The 18,934-nt window shown below is 46.5% G+C and overlaps 1 protein-coding gene and 1 long non-coding RNA gene across 2 annotated transcripts in view; one reads left to right on the forward strand and one right to left on the reverse strand.

Moving 5' to 3' along the window:
* Positions 1-18,934, reverse strand: part of LOC112547202 (solute carrier family 9 member C1) — a 384,930-nt gene that overhangs the window by 120,664 nt on the left and 245,332 nt on the right. The window contains exon 20 of the mRNA XM_025188925.2: positions 15,911-16,036. Within this exon, the coding sequence (XP_025044710.1) occupies positions 15,911-16,036 (126 nt within the window). The remainder of the gene's footprint in view (positions 1-15,910; positions 16,037-18,934) is intronic.
* Positions 16,978-18,934, forward strand: part of LOC142829257 (uncharacterized) — a 36,923-nt gene continuing 34,966 nt past the window's right edge. The window contains exons 1-2 of the long non-coding RNA XR_012903691.1: positions 16,978-17,036; positions 17,647-17,752. This is a non-coding gene — a long non-coding RNA (uncharacterized LOC142829257). The remainder of the gene's footprint in view (positions 17,037-17,646; positions 17,753-18,934) is intronic.

An 18,934-nucleotide genomic window follows, 5' to 3' on the forward strand; every position in this document is an offset into this window, starting at 1 on the left:
GGTGCTCTATTGTAAGTGTTAGGACATCCAGGCACCGCAGATTCGAGATTTTTCCAGCAATGGTCAGTTGGGCCATTCATCACCAATGTTGTCTTGTAATGTTTGCACATATCTCATTGTGTACACTGCCCAATCCTTCTCTGTTCCTTCTTTACCTCCAAACTGAAGATCTGGACTTTGAAGAAAAAAGGAGGAGGGTACGTTGTGGAGCACCCACAGGAGACGAAGTTACTCACCTTTGTGCAGTAACGATGTTTCTTCGAGATGTGTCCCTGTGGGTGCTCCACTCTTGGTGTTGGGCTCGTCCTGGTGCCACTAGTCGGAGGTTTTCAGTAGCAGTTGTCAGCTAGACTGTGTGTGTGCAGTCAGTGTCTCGTGGCTTTCGCACCTTTGATCGCGCAGTCTGGCTCCTGTCAGTTCCTCTCACCGCTCAGTTGTCTGCAACAAGAAAGAACCATATTCCGGAGCAGGGAGGAGGGTGGGACGTGGAGCACCCACGGGGACACACCTCATAGAAACATCGTTACTGCACAAAGGTGAGTAACTTCGTCTTCTTCTTTGATTGGTCCCCGTGGGTGCTCTACTCTTGGTGATTGTAGAGCAGTACCCAGACAGCGCTCCACACTTAATGTTTGTCTGCAATTGACAATACTGCCGAGGCCACAGCCGAGTCTTTGGATAAATGTTGCGCGATTGCATAGTGTCGCATGAAGGTAGTATTTTATGACCACGTGGCCATCCGGCAGATATCTTCCAAGGATACCCTACGGGCGAAGGCTGTGGTTGTAGCTTCCGCTCTTGTGGAATGAGCTCTTGGTTGTAAAAGAAGAGGTCTATTTTGGGTAGCGTGACAGGTAGTAATACATATGCCTATGAGCTTCGCAATACGCTGGCTGGAAAGTGCGCTGTCTTTGGATCGTTGTGCTATTGACACTAGTAATCTGTCCATTGTGCGCCAGTCCTGAGTTCTATCGATATAGAACAAAAGTTCTCTGCGCATATCGAGGGTATGTAATAAGGCTTCCCTCTGCAATGAGTGAGGCTTAGGATGCAAAGATGGCAATACAATGGGTTCGTTGAGATGGAACGAAGAACATACTTTTGGAATAAATGTCGGATGCAAGTGTAATGTGACCGACTCTTTAGTAAACACTGTCAATGGTGGATTTGCCATCAATGCTGATGTAATTGCTAGTAGAAAGACTACTTTCATTGTTAACATTCAAAATGGTATAGTTGCTAATGGCTCAAAGGGAGGATACATCATGGTGTCGAGTACCAAATCTAGGTTCCACGAAGGGGTAGGTGGTTTCTGTGGAGGAAGAAGGTTAGTCAGACCTTTTAGAAACCTTTTAGTAGTTGGGTGGGAGAACATGGAGAATCCTTCTATAGGATGATGAAAAGCACTAATCGCTGCCATATGTACTTTCAAAGAAGAGATCGCCAGACTGGAACCCTGCAGCTGAACAACGTAATCAAGGATTCAATGGAGTGGAGCTGTTTTGGGGTTAGTCTGACTGTTGCAACACCACCGTGCGTATCTAGTCCACTTCGCCAGGTAAGTCTTTAGGGTAGATAATTTCCCACTGTGCAAAAGGATAGTCTTCACTTGCTCTGAACAGAGGTGCTCATTTGTTTTGAGCCAATCAGGAACCAGGCCGTCAGGTGGAGAGTTCCTGGCCTGGGATGAAGGACAGAACCTCGATTTTGTGATAGGAGATTTGATAGAGGGGGAAGCGGATAAGGTGGTTTCACTGACATCCTGTGGAGGAATGGATACCAGGGCTGTCTCGCCCACGCCGGGGCCAGTAATATTACTCGTGCTGAGTTGGCATTGATTTTCTCTAGTATTCTGGGTATGAGCACTGTTAGAGGGAATGCATAAAGTAGCGATCCCTTCCAGTTGATTAACAGTGCATCCCCCAGTGATCCCTTCCCGATTCCTGCCCTGGAGCAGAAAAATCGGCATTTCCTGTTGTATGGAATGGTAAACAGATCTATAAGAGGTGTTCCCCATCTGCGGAAAATTTGAAGAAGGATGTCCATACGTATTTCCCACTCATGATCCAGCAGGAATTGGCAATTGAGAGAGTCTGCGATCATATTGTTGGAGCCAGGTAAGTATGACGCTGTGATGGTGATGTTGTTTTGGATGCAGAAGTTCCACAGATGGACTGCTTCCGCACACAGGGAACGTGTCCTCACTCCTCCTTGCCGGTTGGTATAATACATTGCAACAATGTCGTTTGTCAACACCATGACCACAGTGCCCATGATACGGGTATGAAAGTGTTTGCATGCAAGAAAAATAGCTCTCAGATGTGGGAGGTTTATGTGGTGTAGTCTTTCGGAATCTGACCACCTGCCCTGCACCTCTCCCCCATTCATGTGTGCACCCCAACTGATGAGGGAAGCGTCTGTGGTTATTTGGTAGGAAAGTTGCGGCCAATGGAATGGAACTCCCACCATGAGGTTGTGAGACTTCGTCCACCATGTGAGGGACTTGCAGATGTAGGCTGGGGGCACCGCTATCTTTTGGATGCTGTGCCTTGAAGGTATGTATAGGGACGATAGCCAGTGCTGGAGGCATCGAAAATGTAGCCGGGCATAGAGAACTACAAAAGTGGTAGTGGCTATATGGATCATCAATTCCATGCAAGTGTGTACTGACACTGTGGGAGCATCGAGGTCTTGTATTGCGTGAAACCTTTCTACAGGTAAGTACGCTCTCACAGCAATGGAGTCGAGCGTGGCACCTATGAATTTTATGTTCTGAGTAGGATACAAAGTGGACTTTTTTTCATTGATTATAAGGCCCAGGGAGTTGAAAGTTTGAACAGTCAACATAACCATGCGTGCCGCCTCCTGCCATGTCCTGTCCTTCACGAGGCAATTGTCCAGGTAAGGAAATACCACCACATTCATATGATGGAGATGTGCCACCACAACCGCAAGTGTTTTCGAAAAAACCCTTGGAGAGGCCGCCAGACTGAAGGGTAGGATGCGATATTGGAAGTGATTGCTTCCTATTGTGAACCAAAGGAATCGCCTGTGTGCTGGGTGTATGCGATGTGGAAATATGCATCTTGCAGGTCGAGGGCTGCAAACCAATCCCCATTATCGAGTGATGGGATAATTGAAGCTAGTGTCATCATCTTGAACCTCTGTTTCCGGAGGTAACGATTCAATCCCTGCAGATCTAGAATGGGTCTCCATCCTCCGGACTTCTTTTGAGTTAAGAAGTAGTGGGAGTAAAAACCCCTTCCTCTGAACTGGTTCGGAACTTTCTCTATTGCCCCAATGGAGAGACAACAGTGGGCTTCTTGTCGTAAGAGTTCCTCATGAGATGAGTCCCTGAAAAGGGATGGGGTTGGTGGGGTAGTAGGAGGAACGGAGGTGAATGGAATCGTGAATCCGGATGTCACCAGCTCCAACACCTATCGGTCAGATGTTATTGCGGCCCACTGATGGTAAAAGGGTCGTAACCGATGGTAGAACAAGGGAAGAATGTGACACTGGTTTGCAACGATGTCAGATGCCTGCATGCCCTCGACCGAGGAGTCAAACCTGCTGTTTTGCGGGTGATGTATTATTCGCTCATACAAGCTGAGGCCGTCTGTGCTGGGGTCGCTGTCTTGGATGCATCTGCTCATATAGACGCTGCTGTTGTCTCTGATACTGGTGATCGTGTCTTCTCTGGTACAGATAATACCACTTACGCCTGAACGGAGTGGTGTACATCCCCAAAGTGCGTAAGGTTGTACGGTAATCTTTCCCGGAGTGGAGGACTTCATCTGTTTTCTCCACGAACAGCTTCTGTTTGTCAAAGGGAAGGTCCTCCACCTTGCCTTGCAGCTCTTTGGGGATTCCCGCTGTGGCTAGCCAGGATGCTCTGCGCATGAAAATGGCTGTGGCCGTAGAGCGTGCTGCTGTGTCTGAGATATACATTGCGATTTGAAGCCCTGCCCTTGATGTAGTGTAACATTCGTGTACTTCTGACTTTAAGATATCTTCCAGATTCCAAGAAGCCTATTAAGCCAGCTCAGTCAATTTGGAATGGTTATCAAAGTTGTGATTGGAAAGTAGGGCAGCATAATTCGCTATGAGCAGAAATAGAGTGGCAGAGGAAGAGGACTTCCTGCTGAAGATATCGAGTTTCTTTGCCTTTTTGTCTGCACCAATGATTTTGAATTGTGGCACCTTTGACCGTTGTTGAGCGGAATCCACAACCAGGGAATTAGGTTGCTGGTGAGTAACTCGAAGCCTTTGGCTGGGACGAAATATCTTTTGTCGACCTGTTTGCTTGTCGGGATTGTCGAGGCTGGTGACTGCCGTATTTCATCTGCAGCCTCCATGATTGCCTCCTCAATTGGAAGAGCAATTTTCAAACGTTGTTTTGGATGGAGATTCTGCAGTAGGTGATGATGCTTGGTTTGCACCTCTGCCAGCTGTACCTCCTGAGACTCAGCAACTTGTTTGAACAGTTCCTGAAACTGTCTCAGGTCATCTGGAGGGGACATATCCTCAGGGCAGACCGCCACATCTGGAGCTACTGAGGTCTGGTCTGTTGGCGACATCTGCTGAGGCTGATCCTCGGCTTCAGATATCTGCCCTTCTTCAGGATCAGACTGTTGTGGTTGTGCCTAAGATGGTTTGGACAGGTAGTCTTTCTCCTGTGTGTGTGATCCCACTGGGATGCGCTGATAGTCTGGGGAATGGCAGCAGCACGTAGGTTGAGACTAGGAGTGGGACCGGTAGTAGGTGTGCATTCCGTGGCATCGATCCTAGTAATGGTCAGAATAGGTTGAGGAGGACCATCTGGAAGATGTAATGCTGCCATGATGCCTATAATAAATTGCGCAGGGAGAAGGCCTCGGTGAACACGGCAAACGAGACGAGCACCTTGCCGGTGATGGTATCTACAATGAGGTGATGTGTGATGTCTCCAAGATCTAGGGCTGCGCCGCCGCAGTGAATAAGACCCTCGAGTGCCACGGTAGTGTGTGGCCCCCTGCATGGGGAAATAGTGCCTAGGAGGTGAAGGAGACGGTGGCGGGGAGAAAGTTGGCGATGAGGAGAGAGCTGAAAGGCGCATGGTCGTTTTGCCAGCAGCTTTTCTTTGTGCTGCAGCTGCTCTGTTGTCTCGCTGGGCATGGTCTTCATTGTCATGCACTATCAGTGCTAGAGAGTGCCCTGGTTCCCTGCTGTGCTCTACTGTCTCCATGACCGCTGCCCCTCCCCCCCCCCGCTGTGCTGATGCCTTTGATGGTGGTTGCAGCGTGTCCGGTGCTGCTCTCGGTGCTGGCGTCAGTGTGTGTTGTGCCTCTGGTGTCGTCAGCTGTGCTGGCAGTGCTGAGCTGTCTCTGTGCACGGCTCTCAGTGCCAGCACCGGAGTCTGCTGTTCCGTTGCCGCCAGCTGTGCAGGTGGTGCAGAGCCAGCTCTGCACTCGGCTCTTGGTGCTGGCGCCTGCCGCACCTCTGCTGCTGTCAGCTGGCCTGGCAGGACTGAGCTGACCTTCGTGCGGCTTTCGGGGACGGTGCCAAGGCCGCCTTCTGTGCTGGCACGGCACTTTCTCTCAGCGCCGGGGTGGCTGATTTCTTCGCCATGGCCCCAGCAGTCATTTTAAGGGCAACGGGTGTGGATCCCAGCATGCCCAGTTCATCCCCTCCGCTGACTCTTGGTGAGGGTGCAGCCTGTAGAGAGTGGTGGGAGATTCCCTCACTTTCTTATCTGGGTATGGCCCGGGGGATGAAGCACTTCTCTTTTGTGCCCCCATACTAACTGGAGCCAGCGGCAGAATGCCGCTTGAAGACTGTAGAACCTCGTCAAATAAAAACAGCTTGAGGCGCATTTCTCTTTCCTTCCATGCTCTGGATGTCAATTTCAGACAGTGCTCACATTTGTGAGGGATATGAGCTTCACCCAGGCAGCGGATACAAGCCGCATGCCCGTCTGATGCTGGCATAGCCTCCCGGCAAGGGGAACACCATTTGAAGCCTGAGGAACCAGGTATGTCAATTTCAGTTTATTTTAACCAGATAACTAAACAGTAACACTAACAATAAACTAACTACTACTAACTACTATCCTACATGAAACTCTAACTATAACTAACTCTTTTTCTCAACAGAAGCTGAGCTTCACTGAGGAGAACAGGGAAGCTCCATCAGCAACCAAGGATGGTTGAAAGGAACTGATGGGAGCCAGACTGCGCGATCAAAGGGGCAAAAGCCCCAAGACGCTGACGCATGGTCCAACTAACAACTGCTACTGAAAACCTCCGACCAGTGGCACCGGGACGAGCCTGACACCAAGAGTGGAGCACCCACAGGGACCACTCGAAGAAGAATCATTGTTACTGCACAAAGTAACTTCTTTGAGTGCTGTCCCTGTGGGTGCTCCATTGTAAGTGGCTATCAAGGAGCTCCCTTCCCCACAAGGAAGGTGGGATTCAGAGCCACATATCGAGAGTAGAGGATAGAACTTTTAGGCCAACTCATGTGACAGGACTGGTCCTCAAGGTGGTAGCATAAGGTTTTGCGAAAGTGTGCTCTGAGGTCTATATACCAGATCGACAGATATCTGCTATGGGGATATTACACAGAAAGGCTATTGAAGCTGCCATAGCTTGAGTGGAGTGAGCTCTTAGGTTAGTAGAGGATGTTTTGTTTCAGAGAGTATAGCAAGTGTATATACATGTGGAGAGACACTTGGATAGGCACTGTGTGGAAACTGCTGTTCCTTTTGAGCGATCTGCTATAGAGATGAATAGCTGCTTTAATTTGCAGAAAGATTTTGTTCTGTTTGACAGAGGCCACTGCTTGTTGGACATCTAGGCTACGTCTACACTGGCATGAATTTCCGCAAATGCTTTTAACGGAAAAGTTTTCCGTTAAAAGCATTTTCGGAAAAGCACGTCTAGATTGGCAGGATGCTTTTCCACAAAAGCACTTTTTGCGGAAAAGCATCCGTGGCCAATCTAGACGCGGTTTTCCACAAAAAAGCCCCGATTGCCATTTTCACAATCGAGGCTTTTTTTCGGAAAACAGTACTATGCTGTCTACACTGGCCTTTTCGCGCAACAGTCTTTCGGAAAAAGATTTTTGCCCGAACGGGATCAGCATAGTATTTCCAGAAAAGCACTGATGATTTTACAGGAGATCCTCAGTGCTTTTCCGGAAATTCAAGTGGCCAGTGTAGACAGCTGGCAAGTTTTTCCGCAAAATCATCTGATTTTGCGGAAAAACTTGCCAGTCTAGATACATCCCTAGAGTGTGCAGGGTTGCTTCCTCCTGGTCCTTGTGAGGTTTTGTGTAGAATGCTGATAAATTTATGGATTGATTGATGTGAAAGCCGGTAGACACCTTCAGAAAGAAGGCTAGGCGCAGTCACATTATAATTTTATCTTTGATGAATGTGGTATTGGTAGGTTCACTCATGACATCTTCTTGACTCTTCTGACTGAAGTTATAGCTACTAGGAATGTGACAGTCATGGACATGTATAAAAGTATGCATGTGGCTAAGGGCTCAAAGGGTGGATGGTTGAAGGTTCTGAAGACATGGTTTAAATTCTATGTTGGGGTGGGCTAATTGGAGGGTACACACTGAATGCCCTTTAGAAACTGTCTGAGTGGATATGCAAAGACAAAAGAGCCATCAATTTGCATATGAAATATGGTTGTATCTGTCAGGATGACCTTTAAAGAGTTAAGGGCTAGGCCCAACTGCTTCAATTTGAGGAGGTAGTCCAAGATGAGTGGCAGTGGTGCTTCATTGGGATTAAGTTGTTCGCTCAGGCTAAGACACTTTTCCACTTCTGGAAGTAAGTATTCCTTGTTGTGAATCATTGACTATTTAAGAGATTGTGTTTTACTGTCTCTGAACAGTTTACACCATCATGTCTGAACTGCTGAGGAGCCATGTTTTGAGATGAAAATTTCTGCAGCTGTGGATGCAGCATTTGCCCGTTGTGATGTGACAGGAGATCCAAGCACTGTGGAGGAGGTTGTGGAGGACATAGTGCAAGCCGTGAGATGTAAGGGAACCATGTCGGTCTGGGCCATGCCAAGACAATCAGAGCACATTTTCCATGCATATCTTGTGGATCACTCAAGGAATCAATGATATTGGTGGAAATGCATAGAGTAGTGTTTCATTCCAGAGAATGAGGAAAGCATCAACTAGATACCCCTGTGCTAGCCTCGCTATGGAACAAGAGAGGGGTATTTGTAGTTCTGGGATGGGAACAGGTCTATTTGTAGGTGCGCCTATATGCAGAAGGTGGTAATTAGGACATAGTGGTATATCTCCCACTCATAGTTATCTGAAAAGTGGTGACTCAGGCCAGGTCTACACTGACAGAGAAAATTGATGCAAGATATGCAACTCCAGCTACATGAATTGGGTAGCTGGAGTAGACATACCTTGCATCGATTTTCTGGGGCAGTGCCACAGTAGGAGGTTGATGAAACACTCCCGTTGCCTTCCCTTTTTTTTCATGACAGTGAGGAGTACTGCAATCTTAGCAGTATATAGCTTCTATACATATAGAAGCAGTATATAGCTTCTATACACAGGTGGATAGCTTCTATACATAGGGAATGAGACCAAGCACTGCCCTGTCTGTCTATGTAAAACATGCATGTCAAGTTGATGGTAAGTAGATAGGTAGTTCTGTCTTCTCACACAGAAGCGTTAGCATGCTTTGTGTACCACTCTAAACTGTAGGAGGTTGATGTGGAGGCACGTCTCTGTGGATCACTATCTGCCCTGTGCTGTGTGTTCTTGGAGATGAATGCTCCCCAATGCAGAAGAGATGTATTTGTTGTGAAGGTTATGGTCAGGGTTTCCTGTTGAAAGGAAATGTCTGCGAGGATATTTGTTGGGATCATCCACCATTGTAGGAAGGATAACACATTGTTCAGCACTGTGACTCATCTGTTTAGGGTGTGTCTTGTGGGCATGTAAACCATAGTGAGCCACCTTTGTGTATACATCCCATGTAGAGCCTGGGGTATTTGATGATGTAAGCAGTTGCTGCCATGTGTCCCAGCATTAGGAGGTAAATCAGTTCAGGAAGTGACTGTCATGGTGTTTGTGAGTGTGACTACTGTGGTAAACCACGGCTGTGGTAGGAAAGCTCTGGACTGGGTGGAGTCTATTAGAGCCCTGTAATCTCCAGGTGCTAAGTTGGTTCAAGGGTTAACTTGTTGATTAACAACAAGTCCCAGTCTTTGGAATAGCTCTCTTGTTTTGTGGATCATGGTTGTCATCTTGATGTAGCTTGAACCCTTTATGAGACAATCATCTAGATAGGAAAAGATCATAATTCCCTCCTGTCTTAAGTACGCAGCTACTACTGTGAATGCTTTGGAGAAAACTCATGGAGCTGTAGAAACACCAAATGGTAGGACCCAGTACTCGTATTAGTCATGGCCTACTGTAAATCTGAGAGTGCCCTGTGGACAGGGTGTATTGATTTTTTCTGACCACTGCTGGAAAAAATATCTGATCTGCAGTGCCGGGACAACTAGGCTCCTACAGTGGAACATCAACAGGGACAGTAATCAAATAACTGTGTATTGGTAGTTGCAATAGAGCTAAGAGGACACCCATGCCCCACACAGTGTAATTTCTGTGACTGGGAGATAAATAAACCCCATAAAGAGAACCTGCAGATTTTGAAGCACTTGGAGAGGAAAGTGATCAGGAACAGTCAACATGGATTCATCAAGGGCAAGTCATGGTTGACCAACCTGATTGCCTTCTATGATTAGATAACTGGCTCTATGGATATGGGGAAAGCGGTAGACATGATATACCTTGATTTTAGCAAAGTTTATATGGTCTCCCACAGTATTCTTGACAATAAGTTAAAGAATTATGTTGTAGATGAAATGACCATAAGGTGGACAGAAAGGGGGCTAGATCATCAGGCTCAACAAGTAGTGATCAATGACTTGATGTCTAGTTGGCATCCAGTATTAAGTGGAGTGCCCCAGCAGCCAATCCTGGGACATATTTTGTTCAACATCTTCATTAATGATCTGGATGATGAGATGGACCGAACCCTCAGGCTATGTCTATACTGCAGACTCCGGAGTAGAATATCGCTGCACTTCATTTGCATAATGAATTAGGGGCCATTTTTGTGCAAGAAGCTTTTGCGCAAACCCCCCCTCTAGCGCAAGAGCCATTCTTCCTCATTTTTTCAGAAAATTGGAGGATTCGGTCAAAAGATATTTGATGAGGTTCAATAAAAACAAACGCGGAGTCCAGCACTTAAGACAGAAGAATCTTGGAGGATTCGGTCAAAAGACTCTGATGAGGTTCAATAAAAATAAATGTGGAATCCAGCACTTAAGACAGAAGAATCTTACTACATGCTGGCGACCAAAACTACTAAGTGACAGTTCTGCATAAAAGAAGCTCGGGATTACAGTGGACAAGAAGCTGGATATGAGTTTAAAGTGTGCCCTTGTTGCCAAGAAGGCTAATGGGCTGTGTCTAGACTGCACCCCTTTTGCGGAAAAGAGATGCAGATTAGACACAGTGCAATTGTAAATGAAGCGGGGATTTAAATCTTCCCCGCTTCATTTGCATGAACATGGCTGCCACTTTTTTCTGGCTCGGGGCTTTGCCGGCAAAAAGCTCCAGTCTAGATGGGGATCTTTCGGAAAATAAAGCCTTTTCTGAAAGATCCTTTATTCCTGATTTCATGTTCATGCAAATGAAGCAGGGAAAATTTAAATCCCCGCTTCATTTGCAATTGCGCCGTGACCGCAAAAGGGGTGCAGTCTAGACACAGCCATGGAGTATTGGGATGCATTAGTAGGAGCATTACCAGCAGACTGAGGGAAGTGTTTATTCCCCTCTACTCAGTACTGTTTCCAGTTTTTGGACTCCCACTACAGAAAGGATGAAGACAAATTGGAGAGAGTCCGGTGAGGGCAACAAAAATAATTAGAGGGCTGGGGCACATAATTTATAAGGAGAGTCTGAGGGAGCTGGGCTTATTTAGTCTGCAGAAAAGAAGAGTGAGGAGGCAATTGATAGCAGTCTCCAAATTCCTTAAGGGGAGTTCCAAAGAGATTGGAGCTAAACTATTTTCTGTGGTGGCAGATGACAGAGCAAGGTACAATGGTATCAAGTTGCAGTGGGGGAAGTCTAGGTTGGATATTGGGAAAGAACTATTTCACAAGGAGGATGGTGAAGCATTGGAATGGTTTACATAGGAAAAAGGTGAAATTTCTATCATTAGAGGTGCTTTCTGAAGGCAAGGTTTGACAAACCTCTGACCGGAATGATTTATTAGGATTGTGTGGCCAGTTGGGGCTAAGCCCTTGGGGCTCGTCTACACTGGCCCCTTTTCCGGAAGGGGCATGTAAATTTCACCAGTCGTCGTAGGGAAATCCGCGGGGGATTTAAATATCCCCCGCGGCATTTAAATAAAAATGTCCGCCGCTTTTTTCCGGCTTTTAAAAAAGCCGGAAAAGAGCGTCTACACTGGCCCCGATCCTCCGGAAAAAGCGCCCTTTTCCGGAGGCTCTTATTCCTACTTTGAAGTAGGAATAAGAGCCTCCGGAAAAGGGCGCTTTTTCCGGAGGATCGGGGCCAGTGTAGACGCTCTTTTCCGGCTTTTTTAAAAGCCGGAAAAAAGCGGCGGACATTTTTATTTAAATGCCGCGGGGGATATTTAAATCCCCCGCGGATTTCCCTACGACGACTGGTGAAATTTACATGCCCCTTCCGGAAAAGGGGCCAGTGTAGACGTAGCCTTGGGTTCTACGCTTCCTGGCAGGGTTTTCTTTGTGTGCCTCAGAGGCTCGCAGCATCCCTATCACTGCCACGAAGGTAAGAGTATCCCCCTATCAGAGCCCTTTTCATCATAGTCAAGTCCAGGGTATGGGAGGTCAGTCCCTTTGTTAGTCCACAGGGCCTCCCTGTTTCTTGCAGGCAGCCCACCCAGGGCTGTGTCTAGACTGCATCCCTTTTGCGGAAAAGGGATGCAGATTAGACACATCGCAATTGCAAATGAAGCAGGGATTTAAATCTCCCCCGCTTCATTTGCATGAACATGGCTGCCACTTTTGTCTGGCTCGGGGCTTTGCCAGCAAAAAATGCCAGTCTAGACAGGGATCTTTTGGAAAATAAAGCCTTTTCCAAAAGATCCCTTATTCCTCTTAAAATTAGAAATAAGGGATCTTTCAGAAAAGGCTTTATTTTCCAAAAGATCCCCGTCTAGACTAGCACTTTTTGCTGGTAAAGCCCCGAGCCGGAAAAAAGCAGCAGCCATGTTCATGCAAATGAAGCAGGGGAGATTTAAATCCCTGCTTCATTTGCAATTGCGCTGTGTCTAATCTGCATCCCTTTTCCACAAAAGGGATGCAGTCTAGACACAGCCCACTTGTTCTGGCCCAGGGCCCTACGGGGAGGGAGGGGGAGAGAATAGACCTGAGTGGGTTGCAAGACTTGGCTCTTACCCTACAGAATAGCAGCCCCTCCCTGAGCCACTTCCCCAACCCTTCCTGAGAACCGATGCCTTCGGTCAGGCTTTATTGCAGGCTGCCTAGGGTCAGTCTCTTGTGCTGGGCTGCTCTGTTCTCCTTCATTTCTCCTCTGGTCTGTCCCTCCACTCCTTCCCCGAGCCTTGCCTGAGGGAGGGTTATTTATGGTGCACCCATCAGCCTTAACTGGACTCAGGTGCTCTGATTAGCCTTCCCTTCAGGCTGATGACAGATAGGCTTGAGGTGTTGAACTGGCTGGGTTACAATCTCTGGCAGCCTATACTGGGAACATAAAACTGCATACCCAGCTCCCCGCATATCTGCCTTCAATTAGGCCTCCGCTGCCCCCTGCTCTCAGGCTGCCACAACTGGTTCTGCTTTGAACAGAGGGTTGGACTTAATGACTTCCTGAGGTCACTTCTTACTCCAATCTATGATTGTATGATTTGATTTGATGATCACACAAAGAAGGTGAACTCCCTCATAGTGTCCCATCTGGTAGAGGTAACTGGCAAGGACAAACCTAGTGGTTAGATAAGGGGTGGAGATGTGTGACTAGATACTAAATGAGAAATACTGACTCCGCCTATGTCACACCAGCTATCAATTAAGGAAAAACTAGCTGGGAGCTAGCTAGAGAAACTTGCAACTGGTTGGCAAAGGGGAAACAACTGCCAATCTAATTAGCCCAGGGCTACATGAAAGTCTCAAGAGAAGGAAGCCCAAGGGGGAAGGCAAGAGAGTGGTAGTGCTTCCATCCTAACTGCACAGACTGAGAAGTCCCTAAGGCTGAAACCCCCAAGATTAATGTGGTGAGAAGGTGATGGAACTGCATCCTGAAAATAAACTGCATTAATGATTGCCCAGCCAGGAGGTCTCTGAGAAGTTTTTGGAGCAGAGTAGAGACTAATGGGTAGATGGGCTTACAACAGCCTCTTAGACTGACTAGGAGTTTAAAAGGGGCTTGGTGCCTACTATCATCTCTTAGCAGTCTTCCTGGCATCTGATGTATATATTAATTGTCTCAAGTGCGTAGGGGAAGAATAAATGCCTGGCACATTGCGCTATCTATAGCATTTACACCATGAACTTACAAAGAGGCAAAATGGACTTCAGATCCTTCTATTTGAAGAGGCCTTTGACACTGAAGCCTCTTAGTTCTGATAGTTCTAAAGGATCCTGCTGTTGGAGTCAGTGCCAGTTCCAAGAGTGGGAATATGCAGAGGTCATGCAAAGAGAAACTGCAAGCTTTTTGTAATGTTTTTTACAATGAAATTGAGGCAGGAGTGCAGGGTCATCCTTTACAGAGTAGAAATTATGGCTTTTCATATGCCAAACCTTCCCCTAATATTATTACATAGCACTGCTCTCGCTAACTTCTGCCTTTGACACCACCAGAACCAGAAAACAGCACCATGGGGTCAGCCAAGAAAAGAGGAAAGCAGCTATGTGCTGCATTCATATATTTGGAGAGGCATAAGAAGGAATACAAAGGGGCTAGAAAGGTCAGCAGGGATGTGTGTCAAACTGGAAGGCTACATCTAGATTGGCCCCTAATTCCGGAAAAGTCATGCAAAGCAGGTAAGTCAGAATAGGGAAATCCGCGGGGGATTTAAATATCCCCCGCGGGATTTAAATAAACATGTCCGCCGCTTTTTTTCCGGCTTGGGGAAAAGCCGGAAAAAGGCGTCTAGACTGGCGCGATCCTCCGGAATAAAGCCCTTTTCAAGAGGATCTCTTGAAGGTGTATACTGTTCCTCTCATGTCTCTGAGTCATTCAGCTAATAGACCCCCAGAATGTACACTGGCTAGAGAGGGAGTATTATGATTGGTTACCTCTGATGTAACAATGGCTCCCTTTAAGAATGAGCTAAACTATTGTGTTGACCCTGTCTGTAATCATAACAATCTGATACATAGATGATTAATAATTTAGCTTAATTTGAACATAATTTATTCAAATATATATAAAATTGCAAATACATTATATTAAGAAAATGTCAAAGAGTCTGTTTTATTTCATTATTAACATCATTTTAGGTCACAGGAAAGATCTGACCAGTGCTAAATTTCTTAAAAGAACCCAGTTCAAAACTATATTTTAAGTAAAACTAATTGTGAGATTTACTTGTAAATTCTCAGAAAATTAACGTAGTATTCAAAGAATAAATGTGATAAATTTGGGGAGGTTATACTGCATCCTCCATACATAACAGAGGTTGAATCCCTTATTTAAGTGCAAAACTCAACACAGGCATAACTATAAACCCAATAAGTCATCTGAAGAAGTGGGTTGTGCCCACGAAAGCTCATACCATCTACATGTTTTGTTAGTCTTTAAGGTGTTACTAGACTATTCATTGTTTTTTAACTTTTTCCTGTTATAGACTAACTCAGCTACCCCTCTGAAGCTTATAAAACCAATGTAAGCACTAGGGATGATAGATATAGTGTAACTGAATAGTCGAGTAGCAGCATGAAATCTTATTGGTTACATGACTATTTGATAGTCCACAGGGGCGGGGCCAACAAGCAGTGTGCTCCCAGTTCCAATCCTAGGGAGCCCCCTGTTACCCCACATTGCTGCCTCTGTATCAGAGGCAGCAGCATGGGGTGGAAGGCAGGAGCTTGTGCACACAAGCGGAGCCACTTTAAAAACCAGTTCCCCGCTCAGACTGGCTGCCTTCTGCCCCACACTGCTTTCTCTGATAAAGACACAGCAGCACAGGTTGGTAGCAGCCCCTGTCCATGGGGGTCCAAGCTCCCCACGGAGACAGGCTGCAGGTGAGAGGGCAGGGAGGCTGCTGTGAAGCAGCCTCTGTCCATAGGGGGTTTGAGCAACGCACGGACAGAAGCTGCTTTATTTTCCACGGAGACAAAGGCAGCAGTGCAGGGAGGAGCAGGTGGCACTGCGGAGCTGGTGCTGGGGGGGAAATGGCTTTTAAGCCTGCTTCCCCCAGCACCGGCTACTGCCTCCCACCCCATCCCTGGCTGCCTCTTTAGGAGGCAGCAAGGGGGGCAGACAGTCCACAGGAGCCAATACATGCGGGGAACTGGCTTAAGATCTGGCTCCCTGCATATATCAGCTGCAGACTGCCCCCCTCATGCTCCACTCTGTTTCCTTTCTATCAGAGGCAGCAGTGCGAGGATGAGGGGAGCAGGCAGATTTGGTGCTTGTGGGGAGCCTGCTTAAAGCCAGCTTCTCATGGGCACTGGCTCCCACTCTCCCTCCCCTCTTTCTTCTTCTGATAAGCCCAGGTTTAACCGATAAGCATAGGTTTATTGTTTAATAGTTTACTCAACTATATGCTAACATCCCTAATAATCCCCTCCATAATATTAGCCTTTTGAAAACAGAAGATTATACAGGATCTAGAATCATGTCAAGAAGCAAATGTTACCTGGATGAATTCTATTTGGGTCTTCTCATTTTCCAACCAGCTGATACTGTGTAAAAGCTCTTCTGCAGTAGGTGGTGCAATAGTACATGGAAGAGTTCCAATATTTTTTTTTTTTTCAAAAATCATCTATACAAGAGGAAAAAAGAAATCATATGTAATCTACACAGTTTAATTTGTCTTTGTTCTGAAGACAAACTCTTGGATTATTTCTGGCTGAATTTCTTCATTCTAAAACATGTTTCCCCTGAATAAGCCTTCATGTTATTCTACCCTTTCTTAAATAGCTTTTATTACAGTGCCAACATTTAGACAGGAGCAGCAGGTTTGAAGAAATTTTGGTGGTGCCTGGAATGCCCAGAGCTCAATATCTCCCCCTGCCACTCCAAACTCTACTCCTTACACCTGCCTAATACTCTGGGAGGGAGTTTGTTTAGCAGACTTCCTGCTTCTGATGTACTTAAAACAATTTGCTATTACTTTATCAGTTTTTGGCTGGCTATTCTTCCAACTGATTTTTGGCCTTCCTAATTATATTTTTACACTTCTTACACTTCTCTTGCCAGCCTTTATGCTCCTTTCTATTTTCCTCACTATGATTTAATTTCCTCTTTTTAAACAATGCTTTCTTTTACTTAGTGGTTAAGCTGTGGCAGCTTTTTGGTTCTGTTTTTTAAATATGGGGTATACATTTAATTTAAGCCTCTATTATGGTGTCTTTGAAAAATGCCCATGCAGCTTGCAGGAAATTTAACCTTTTGATTTTGGTTTAACCTCATTCTGTGTAGTTTACCTTTCTACACAGGTAGTTGCTGTATCTGGGTCTCTTAAATGGGGGCGTGTACATCCCCTGTGTCCAGAGGGTGGTGCAGGAGTCCTTCATTGAATGAAGTATTTAATTGGTTTTTGCAGCAAAGAGATTTTTTATCGAAAGGTAGGTCTTTGACTTTCTGTTGCAAGGTCCTCTGTAACCCTGATGCTTGGCACCAGGATATGTTTTGCATCACAATAGCTGAGGCTGTGATGCGTGCAGCTGTGTCTTCTATATCCATTGTACACTGTAGTGCAGTGCGAGAAATTGTGCGGCCCTTCTGCATAATGTTAAAGAGGATAGGCCTCTTGTGTTCAGGTAAGTATTATATAAGCTCTTGAAGTCTGAAGTAGATGCAATAGTCATAATCTGCTAGCATGGTGGTATAATTCACTGCTCTAAGGAGCAGAGTGGACGAGGAGTATACTTTATGATCCATAAGGTCCATTTCTTGTAGTCCTTGTCTTGTGGTGTTGATATAATATTGGGTTATCTGGCTCTGTGCCTAATGGAATTGACCACCGGGGAGTTTGGTGGAGGGTGAGTGAAAACGAAGTCCATTCCCTTTGGTGTAACGAAGTATTTTCGGTCTGCTTTCTTGTTGGTTGGAATGATGGATGCCGAGGTCTGCCAGATGTCTGTGGGTCCAGAATAGCCTTGTCTATGGGGAGGGCAATCTTGGAGGAGGTAGGAGGTTGCAAGGTTCGCAGAAGGCAGTACTGTTTTTCCTGAACCTCTTGTAAATTGTGCTCTTCTGCTAACGCTACCCTTTTAAAAAGTTCTTGAAACTTCTTAGACTTATCAGTAGGGTGGTGGATATAACTGTCTCGTCTGGTGAGGATGAAGAATTATGCACAGGGGACCTGTCTTCACCCTCAGACAAAGAGTCCTCCATCTCAATCTGGATTGGGGCTTTGTATTGTTATAGATGTTGTAGGTTGGGGAGAATGAGGTGCTTCTCTGGATGTTGTGGAAGGTGCAATATGATGACACTTCCTATGAAGACGGGACTCCCATGATTGCCACTGCCCAAGGTAAGAAGGAGGTGGGTATGTGTAATGATATGCATACCAGGATGGTGGTGGTGGTGGTGTATATGTGTATGTAATAGGCCCAGAGTCCTAGGATGGAGCTCTTTGTGCTGTGCTGGAGTGCTGGGAAGACAAATAGCTGCCTCACTTGGGGAGCGAGACAGAGTCAGTGATCTGGGTGAGTGTACGGATTGTATGGAGGAGCCTGGGGATAACAATGCTGGTGAAACACAGCTCCTGATAGGAGATTTATGTCGTAGATACTTCTGGGATGGTACAGAGGTACACATACTACTTGGTGCCATTGGTTCAGGTCGCAACAATTGGTCAGGAGGCGGCATATCAGTACAAGGTCTCTTAGGAACCAAGACAGGTGCCGACAAAGTTGGCAGCTTTGGTGCCAAGTGGAGTTTACATAGGCTTGGTGGTGTGGCCGGTGCCATCAGTGCCATTTGTTTTTGTTTGGGCTCCAAGTGCACCCTTTTATATGGTGCCAGCATCTTGGGCAGTGCTGTACCTGATGTGCTGGGTCTATCCATAGTGCTGAACCTCAAGGCCATTGGTGCAGAGAATAAGGATTGGGCTGGAGAAAGTCTTGTTTCTGAGACAGATTTGTCAGAAGAGGTAAAGGGATATGTTTTGTCTAGACCTTTTGGTTCAAAAGTTGACTTCATGACGCATACCGGAGCGGTCGACAAAGGCTTCAGTTGCCAACTGCGCTGCGTCTAGACTGCCGTGCTGTGCCGGATCAGCTGATCATTAGCACAGTGCGGTGGCCATTTTTATTTTAATGAAGCGGGGATTATTTAAATCCCTGCTTCACTGACTATGCCGAGTAAACTATTTTACATGGCTCCGTCGACGGAGCCATGTAGTCTCGACGTACCCCTATAGCTGCCAGGTGTACTCTAAGGGAGCATGGAGAAAGGCCCATTTGTCTTAAGTGCAGGAGATAGTCAAGGATCAGTGGGATGTGTGCCTGCAAGGGATGCACTCCCTTCTGTAACGCCCATTCAGAAAAATGTCTCCACTTGGCTGAGTGGAGGGCTTCCTACTTTCTAACAAGATCCTCCTCACCCCTTCTGAGCATGCTTGCTCCACTTCTGTCAGCCATGGATATACAATGCCGCCAAATGGAGAGATGGCAGGTTCGGGTGGCATATCCATCCCGCCCTCAGGTCCTGG

Source organism: Pelodiscus sinensis, chromosome 4, assembly GCF_049634645.1.
Source record: "Pelodiscus sinensis isolate JC-2024 chromosome 4, ASM4963464v1, whole genome shotgun sequence".
Taxonomy (NCBI): Eukaryota; Metazoa; Chordata; order Testudines; family Trionychidae; genus Pelodiscus; species Pelodiscus sinensis.